Source organism: Lactuca virosa, chromosome 4 (genome assembly GCF_052849685.1).
Source record: "Lactuca virosa cultivar CGN04683 chromosome 4, Lactuca_virosa_CGN04683_v6, whole genome shotgun sequence".
NCBI lineage: Eukaryota > Viridiplantae > Streptophyta > Magnoliopsida > Asterales > Asteraceae > Lactuca > Lactuca virosa.
Genome location: NC_136429.1, coordinates 457,363,047 through 457,372,818, shown reverse-complemented (window position 1 = coordinate 457,372,818; position 9,772 = coordinate 457,363,047). Strand labels below are relative to the sequence as shown.

The window sequence follows — 9,772 nt, the reverse complement described above, 5'->3', positions numbered from 1 at the left end:
AAATGTAATCAACAACATTCTTTTAGACAAAAAAAACATTTAACCCATCAAGACACAACTACAGTCACTACAAATTGGCATTAATTCTCACAAAGTCACATTGCTAAAACATAAAGACTACGTCATCAGTATCACTACAAACATAACAAAAAAGGGGATGATGCAATACTTGTGAATCCACAAATTCCTTCTCATATGTTCCAATGCCTTATTTGTCTTCACTTTGTAAACATTAAAACAAAGTTCATTCCAAACATTCCAAGCCCAATGTTTCTTTGTAGAACTTGTCATCTTTAGTTGGACATTAAAGATTGAGAAGAAGAAGAAGAAGAAGAAGAAGAAGAAGCCATGACAAAAGATCGAAAACAAACATCGTTCATTTTGCTCTTCTCCAAGCCGTAAATCGATATATATAAAGGGCAATTCTAATCTGTTTATTCCATGTCAATACATATAATGCCAGGTCATTTGCCAAATAATTTTATACCTAATGAATCCGGTTGCCTCTAATGAGAATTGAACAAAAATATGAGTTCGTTTGGGTTTTTTTTAGACAAAAGGTTGAGTTCGTTGGGTATTTTTAGTAGTTAAAACATGATTGAGGTTTTTTGAACGGTTTGGAAAGTTTGTTGGTCTTAGAAGTCATTTTCCCAATATTTAATTCCACATCATATGTTTCTCTTCGTTGACTTCCATTAGCCAATAAAGTATTCTGTGGCTTCCACAAATGCCGCTTGACCTTAATGAGAACTGATCAATTGAACAAAAGCGTAATTTAGTTGGATTTTTTTAGACAAAAGGTTACGTTTGTTGAGTTTTCTTGAAAAGACAAAACATGATTGATGTTTTTTAAAGATTTGAAAACTTTGTTGGGCTTTGTAAGTCATTTTCCCTAAAAAAATTGGTGGTAAAATGGATTAAATGAAAAAGTCAAATCCCCAACCACATCCCAACCACCAAGACCTTTCTCTCTCTTCTCGCTACATGGCCGACGAGTCTCATCCAACGAGCCCCATAGTGCGTGCCAGGGGCGATATTCAACGCAAGTGGAAAGCGATAACGACCTCCGCCTAACGTCCCATTTCGTCCAGCCTAAGACAACATTGGCTGACACACTGACATACACTGACATAGATCTACCATCTAAGTGGTAATCTATTAAAATTTAAATGTCATATATTAATAAAGTATTTCAACTAGCCAGTGGAATCTGATGTTGCCATTCGTCCTTAAGGTCAAGGATTCAAGTCCTATAGTGGACATAAGTGGAATAACTTAGGACTAGTTTAGTATATTCGCCGTTTAAAAAAGGGATAAAACCATTAAAATATATATAGATATTAGGGTTTTATGCAAGGTTCTAGAAAGCTCGGCATGGCTCCGCCATGGCGAGCCATGACTCTAAGGCTTGTACCTACCGCCGAGCTTTACCAAAGCGCCGTCTTAACTCATATATGTGTATAAAATAGAATAATAGTTGAATATACATATAAAAATAAGAATTATATACAAAATTGTCGCCTTATGTCACGTCTTACAAACGACGTGGCTCATCAAGACTCGAAAAAGCTTGAGGCTTGACATTGCAGTCATGCAACGCCTTAAGATTATTTAGAACTTGTTTTTCTGCGGGGAGTTGTTTGATTTACGGGGTTACCTTTTTGAATCGACCGAGCCTGATACCACCAAATTTAGCAATGCCTTCCTAGCTCCAGCGCCTTTCTCTTCTGGCGCCACCCTCCTCCAGTAAGCTTCTTTTCTTCCTTTCTGAAACCGTTTTTCTCTCTTGTGAAGAGGGTGTTTGGGATTGCTTTAAAAACAACTTTTGGACTTTTCACTTTTCCAAAAAGTTCAAAAGATTTTTAAAAAGTTGAAAATTTCTTTTTAAAACAACTTTTGAGCAAAGGAAAAAAGTTTGATTCTAAAAGTTATAAAATTGTGACTTTTGTGACTTTTAAAAACAATTTTTGTCTTTTGTCCATCCAAACACATTTTAAACCACTGTTTTTGAAAAAAAAAAAAAAAGACATTTTACAAAAAGTTCTTTTATGAAAAGACTTTAAAGCTAAAAAAAAGTTATCCCAAACACCCCCTAACTTGAAATTGAAATCGTTTTTCTCCTCTGTGAAATTGAAATGGACATCGCAGCATCAGAGTCTATGAACTTGAAATCGATTCGCTGAAATTATGAAACTTCGTTGATGAAATTGGTGTTATACATCTAAAATCAAAGATATATTTGACAAATACAATACAAATTACATGAACTTGAACTCGTTTCTAAAATTTTTGTCGATTCAATGATCACATTTACTGGAGGAACTACATCTAAAAATTTAAAACATGCAATAGGTAAATAAAAGGATGACATTACCCTTTAGTTGAATTTTTGATATTGGTGCTAAAAGATTCTCAATGGTTGCAACTGTTGCAACGTTAAAAGTAAGCATCAAGGTTTCCAAATGCTGCGATGAGTGTAAAACAAACACATTCAAGTACAAAAGCCCATGTTGCTCCCTACGCTCTTGCAGTCACCCTTGTGTCAAAGCTTACAAGAAACGCGTTGGATGCTCAGGCAAAAGACAACAGCACACAGACTTCGTTCCTCTTTCAAAATTTGATGACAATCTCCTTCTCTCTGGTAATTTGATGACAATTCTTCAAATTCAGTTTCTACTTATTATTAGTAATTAAGGTTCCGAACTTCAAAATTAGTTTCTACTATATTGATGTTTGAATTTCTTTAGATTCTGGTAAATTTCCTAATTTTGAATTCAGATGATTTAACTTATGACTATAATGTTAGATTATAGTATGTTGGAAGGTGTGAAGAGAATAGCTGATTCTGCTAAGAGAATGAGAGTACATATATTTGGGAAACACCAATACTTTTATGGGCTTAAACAATTGTTGAAAGCTGCTAGGAGTCGGAGGATTAGACATTTTTTCTTGCCAAATGCCATGTCAAAGAGGGAATTCAATAAGACATGCTACAACCACATGTAATTTTTTTTAATTTTTAATTTTTATTTTTATTTATTTTTACAATCGATCTGATTTTCATTTGGGAAATAATAATAATATAACAATCATTGTGATTATGTTTCCCAAAACAAATCTATCTCTTGGACAATAGAATGCCACTTTCATTCAACTAATGTTAAGTTAATTGACCATGGGTAAGTTTTCGTTACTATTAATAACTAGATGTTTAAAAATATTATTTCTCTTGTCAATTTAGAATTACTTGTGTTGTTTCAGTGTACATGAAGATTCAAATCTTTACTCATTTATTGAGAAGCATATAAAACCTGGTCCAATAAATCATCCATTGAAGCCGTTTTGTCTTGAATCTCTAAGAACTTTTATTAGTAAAAACCCAAAGGTATTTGTAAAAATTCAATAAACCAATATAATGGTTACAAGTGCTTTACTTTATTCAGTGATATATTATGATTATCTTTAATGTTTGGAAAAATGCTTTTTTGGGTAAATGTAGCAACCAAGATCAACATTTCGTGAGTTGGACAAAAACGCCCCCATACGAGAACAGTTAGCCAATTTAGTGATGGTAGAGTACCCTGTGATTCATGTTTTTCTTGCTTCACATATCCGTGATTTTCAAGTTGTTAAAGACATTGTTCCAAGTTTTAAGTGGGCCCCAGTCACGAAAGAGCGCAGGAAAGAAGACGGAATGATACATATTAACTTAGATCATATAATATATATTTGTTTAAAGGTAATCTTTAGAAAAGTCCAAATATTTTGGTTATTGGTAAAAAATAATGAAAAAGCCCTAAAATTTTGATTAATTAATGAAAAAACACAAAAATTTGGATCAATTAACAAAAAAAGACGAGATACCGGCTAAATCTGTGAAACAGGCCACATAGGGTTATTCCGAAGTTTTAGCCGGTAATCTGTCATTTTTTATAAACAAAATTTAATTTGGGACTAAATCGTAAACTTGTCTAAAATATTAAGACGTTATTGGAGATTATTTTGGGAAAAATATATTTTTATATACATTAAATGTGTTCACTTTTGTTTTGTTTAAGTTAGAATCACTTTAGTAGTAGTAGCAGAGGACACCTATAGACTGCTATGGTCTATAATACCCTTTCATATCTTTTTTTATTCAACTATTCTATAAAATTCATATTTTTTTTAAATAGAATCTACATATTTCTAGCAACATAAGATATATGGCTTTGAATAAGGTAATACTAGTAAGTAGTAACTAATAAGCTCGAACAGAGGCCATGTATTATTTATTATTTTTTTAATTTTACACATACCGTATGGTTGGTACTTGCTAAATTGGTTATCTTTTTTTCAAGACAAAGTTTGTAAAAACAGTTTTTGTAGTTGTCAAAATTATATGATTTTAGTTTAAATTTTTTTTGGCGGATGCACGTGGTTCAATTTTAGATCTTTTTGATAATTTTGGTCTCTATACACTTAAAAGGTGATTATGCCCTTATAATTTATAATTTTTCATTTAATTTAAATGTTGAAATACATAAATTAATTTAATTTATCTTTTTTTTTTTAACTTTAAACAATAAATAAATAAAAGCAAATAACCCAATCCCCCACCCCCTCTTGTCTTTATGGGAGGAGAGAAGCCCCCTTCATCACTAGCTCCACCCTCCAACACCGGTATTTGGAACCACCGTCGGTAACCACCATTCTCGCCGGAGTTCACCTAGATCGCCACCATGACCACATATATCACAGATTTGGTTGCCATACTCCCCATACTCCCCATCCCTACCATCCTCTCTCCTCCAGTCTCGTCGAAATCAAACCCCTTACCCCCATTAAAACCACCACAACTACCCGTTGCTCCATATGCAATCACCGCCGAATCTCACCAGCATTAAAACCACCATCAACTATCTTACCTGTTACACCACAAAATGTCATCCTTATGCCACCAAATTACATCCATAGATGAAACAACCTTCATCACCTCCACAACCTCTATCACTAGTTGTTACAACCTCATGCACCACCATAAACTTTCATCAACCTACCGAAAACACTCCTTTAACCGTCGAGCGTCACCTCAACCGAAAACCACAATAGAGAAACACCTCATCGAGCCTCCTACAAACAACGCCAGTGGGGTTATAAACGGATTTGTGCGGATCTGAGCAAACCTATGAGAGAGAAGGAGGGACAAGTGGCGACGAGGGTCGGTGACGGCAGGTGCAGTCTGGCAACGATGGATGTCCGCCAATGGTGGGTTTTAACAGGATTCGACTGAGGTAGCGTGCGACGACGATTAGACCGATTCTCCTGTTGTTGAGCCACCTCCTCCTTCGGTCTCGTAGATACTATGGAGAAGATAGAAAAAAGGTGGGTTTTTTTTTGTACTTTCCATGACACATCCGACATGTGGTGGTGGTTTGATAACAGTGGTGGTGTTGGGTAGGTGGCGGTGGTCTGACAAGTAGTGTGTCTGGAAACAAACAAAGAATTACGTCCAACTCACGTGAAAACGAAAAACACGATCGTGTTTCTCATAAACACGATCATGTAAAGGGTTTGAAGAAATTTTATGACGAAATTATGCATTTTGGGGCTTTTGGGAAAAAACACAATTATAAAAACGATCGTGTTTTTTATTGTACTTCTCGTACGCGATATTTTTCGACATGCAAATCCTCGAAGGACAAACACGATTGTGTTTCTCAAGAAAGCATGATCAGAGACGACTTTTGAAGGCGATTTCTACACTTTTTCTATTTTTAATCCTTGAAGGAAAAACACGATCGTGTTTTTTTTAGCATATGATATTGTCGGCTTCCATATAAATACCTCTTGTCTAATCAGTTTAAACCCTAGACGTTCCCATACAATCAAAGACGACTTTTGAAGGCGATTTCTGCACTTTTTCATATTTTCTAAAGATCTGAAGGTTGTGGATCATCTCTTTTATTTAGTCTAGTAAGATTTAGCTATTTAATGTCTCTTTTTTATTGTTCTATATTAGATTTTAGCCATGTATGGCTAAACTTTAGATTTCAGTTCTACAAGATTAATATTTTTTATGTAATCAATCATTAGATCTGGTTTTTAGTTTGTGATTCTATCTGAGATATTTCAGTTTTGATCTTAATAAATGTTTGATTTTAGTTTTTTTTAGCCTGATCACCTAATTAATAACTAAATCAATTTGGTCCAAAAAGAAGGGGATATATGGAAAGGAAATGATTACCTAGTGCTTATTTACAAATGCAAAAAGGAAGGAGAGGTGAATGAGAGGGGAACGTAGAGGTGAACATACACCTGTGATCATGACTCATGAGGAAGGCTGAAGCATAAAACCGAAAGATTCCTACGATTTAGGAAGGGCATTATGGTCCATTAAGTTCTTTCTTTTCAACTATAATGATTTTAAAATGTAAAAAAAGGCACTACAAGGAAATGAGCAATTAGCGACGACAAAAGTCGCCGGTAAAGGGTCGAGAAGTCGCCGCTAAAGCTAATAGCGGCGACACGTCGCCGCTAAAGAGTCGCCGCTACTGCTTCGTCGCTATTGATCAGATTGTCGCTGTTAAAGACAAATGTCACCGCTAATGCCCCTGTCGCCGCTAATACTTCGTGTCACCGCTAAAGAGATTGTCTCCGGCAATACTCATGTCGTCGGTAATAGTGTCGCCGGTAATAACGTTTTTCATTTTTTTTTATATTTGTGATTTTGGGTATAATTTATTCCAAATACTGTTATAATTAATTCTATACGAAAAATTACACAACAACATCAAATTAAATACCAAATACTCTTATAATTAATTTAATACCAAAATAAAACAACCAAAAGTTTGATAATTCTAAATAGTAGCAATGTAAGTTTTACAATTCTAACAAATAGCAAAGTGTGACAAGTATAACATACAAATAAAGTTCCTCCCTACATATCATCATCTTCGTTCCCATCATTTCCTCCTTGATTATTCTGTGATTGAAAAAACGAATAAAGCTCCTCCCTACATGCTGGGTCGTTGAGCAATGGTCGAAGATTTTTTTCCAACTACATAATAAATAACAACATATATAAATTATAAGTTAAATTTTCCAACTAGGGACAAAAACACAATTACCAAATCCACATGCATTTTATGACGCCAAAGTACATTGCTATTTTTAAACCAAGACAAAAATGCCAAGTACATTGTTATTTCTTGCATATGGGACAAAAACTCATATACCACATACACAACAAACACACATACATTCACATACATACATAATAACATCCTACTTATACCAAATACACATAATTTCACATATATATAGATAATAACATCATACTTATACCAAATACTCATATACCACATATACATCAAACACACATACTTGTGATGATGAAATTAACAAAAATGGTCCAGTGGTGGGGGTAGTCGCTGGTGGTGGTTAGGAACATAATCAACAAAACTGAAATAGACAATTTTTTGCAATCAATCACTACAATAAGCTTAAAATCGATGTTATAACAGAAAAGGGACCGGAAATTGACCTGGAAACACCTCTCAGTCGCCGGAAAAAGGTCAGTGTCGCCGGAAAAATAGACCTCACCGGAAAATGGCTCTCTCCGCCGGTATCTTCTTTGTGGCCGATTTTACACAGTCACCGGAAAGTAAGTAATGCCTATCACTCACTTACTTGACGACTTAATTGAGGAATCGTTGATCTATGCCGAAGAGAAAAAACAGCAGCGAATGGAGAGTAACAGAACAACAAAAGGAAAAAACGATGAATTTTTGGGGTTAACTGCGTCGACCTTTAGCGGCGACACCTTTACCGGCGACTAATTCAGCTTTAGCGGCGACTATACGTCTTTAGCAGCGACTCTCCGGAGGGAATTATTACCGCGTCATTTTTCGATCTTTAGCGGCGACACCTGCAGGTCTTTACCGGCGACGCAAGTCGCCGGTATTGAGTTTATGCGTTCCAAGACCACTCTAGCCGTTGGATTAGAACCACGATCGGACGATTCGTGTTTACCAGAACGTCAAAACGCGGATCGATGTCTTTCAGCCTTTAGCGGTGACACCAATAACAGCGACACGGAGCTTTAGCGTCAACTTTTTAATATGTCGCCGCTATTAATGTCGCCGCTAAAGGCTAAATTTCTTGTAGGGAGGGATTATTAAATAATAAAAACTATTTAAAAAAACAATTTGGGCAAATCTAATATTTTAAAAATTAAGCAGAAAAAATATGATATTTAGTGTTTAGGCAGGAAAAATATAATATACAGACGTTTAATAAAAATATATATGAAATTCTCCTTAAAATAAAAATCTTTTGAAACATATATGAAAGAGACTTTAATGCCGCCTCTTATCATATCAATGTATTTAAGCTTTGATTTAGCGTTTCCTTTTCTCCCCTTATTTATCACTTAACAAAATTAAGTCTTTTTTTTCTTTTCTTTTAAATCAAACCACTATGTTAAGACTGTCGTCCTAGATTATTTTTCTTATTTGTCACTTTGAATATAAAATCTAACAAAAATAAATATTTTTTTATCCATAAAACCCATTAACTATATATATCATATTATTGTACAAAGAAAATAAATTTCAAATAAATATATATCAAATCATTTCCGAACAAATATATTCAAATCACACCGACATTAAAAAAAAAGATTTAACGATATAACATTCATCATATTCAAATTTCATATCACCACTTAAGAATTTGGAACTATCCATAATTGTATCTTCTTTTTATTTTGGAGTTTATAAACTATAATGCAAATACACACCAAATATATCATTTTTAATGGTTCTTCACCTGAAGTAGAAAATAGAACTTTTTTTTTTGAACCAACAAATTTTATTAAAAGAATGGAAAGAAGAACTCAAACCCCCAACATGTAGCCAAGTAGTAAGAGGGAGAAATGTACAGATACACCCGTTTTAGACTCCAATGTTTCTAAACTCAGCCGTGAGCTATGATCTCCTAATAAAACATTAGACCATAGGCCCTAACATGTTAATACAAAGACACTATACTACACCAATGGGTTAATACACCATTGTGTGCAGTGGAATGCTCCTTCTTTGCTTCTATTTTTGAACCACAAGAACACTGACGCTTTGATGATATCCGCCACCTTTGTAGGTGTGAGCCTCTTCTTATTGAAAGTTCGTTCATTTTGCGTTTTCCACAAACTCCAACACGAACCATAGCAAATTCCCAGAAGGATTTTTTTTTGGATAGTTTCCCCAAGATGTAGCATATTTCAACATCTGCTTTAAATTATCACATTGTGGTACTCCTAGACCACACCATCTAAAAATCCATTCCCATATGACCTTTGCAAATGAACATTTCCATAACAGATGATCATTGAAGAATGAAAACAATGTGTTTCTCGGCATTGTCAATCGCAATTGGTGGGTATAACATGTAATTGCTTAACGATAATAATATCAATAATAAACTTATAAATTAAAACTAAAAATGTAGAAGAAAAAAGTATCAAGGAATTAATAAATTAAAAATATATTTGTGATAGAGGTGTTTTTAGTGTACGGTTAGAATGAAAATAATAACTAGTTTGAAAAGTTACTCAATTTTAGCATTTTTATAGTGAAATTAGAGCTGCTCTTAATAGGTTCCATGGATATAAAAGAAAAAAAATAATTTTTTGTTAGATTTTATGTTCAAGTGATGAATAGAAACGAAAAAAAAAAAACTCATGTAAATAGATTGATGGATGAGAGACATTAGTTGGTTTATTATAAAT

At 34.1% G+C, this 9,772-nt stretch overlaps 1 protein-coding gene across 1 annotated transcript; it reads left to right on the top strand.

Annotated features, from left to right (window-relative positions):
* The first annotated feature begins 2,415 nt into the window (after positions 1 to 2,415).
* Positions 2,416 to 6,491, top strand: LOC145106779 (uncharacterized). Its single transcript, XM_079043708.1, has 7 exons — positions 2,416 to 2,641; positions 2,807 to 2,976; positions 3,085 to 3,179; positions 3,262 to 3,385; positions 3,500 to 3,739; positions 4,176 to 4,220; positions 6,423 to 6,491. Exons 1-7 carry the CDS (start codon positions 2,416 to 2,418, stop codon positions 6,489 to 6,491), a joined length of 969 nt encoding a protein of 322 aa, XP_078899834.1.
* The last annotated feature ends 3,281 nt before the right edge of the window (positions 6,492 to 9,772 follow it).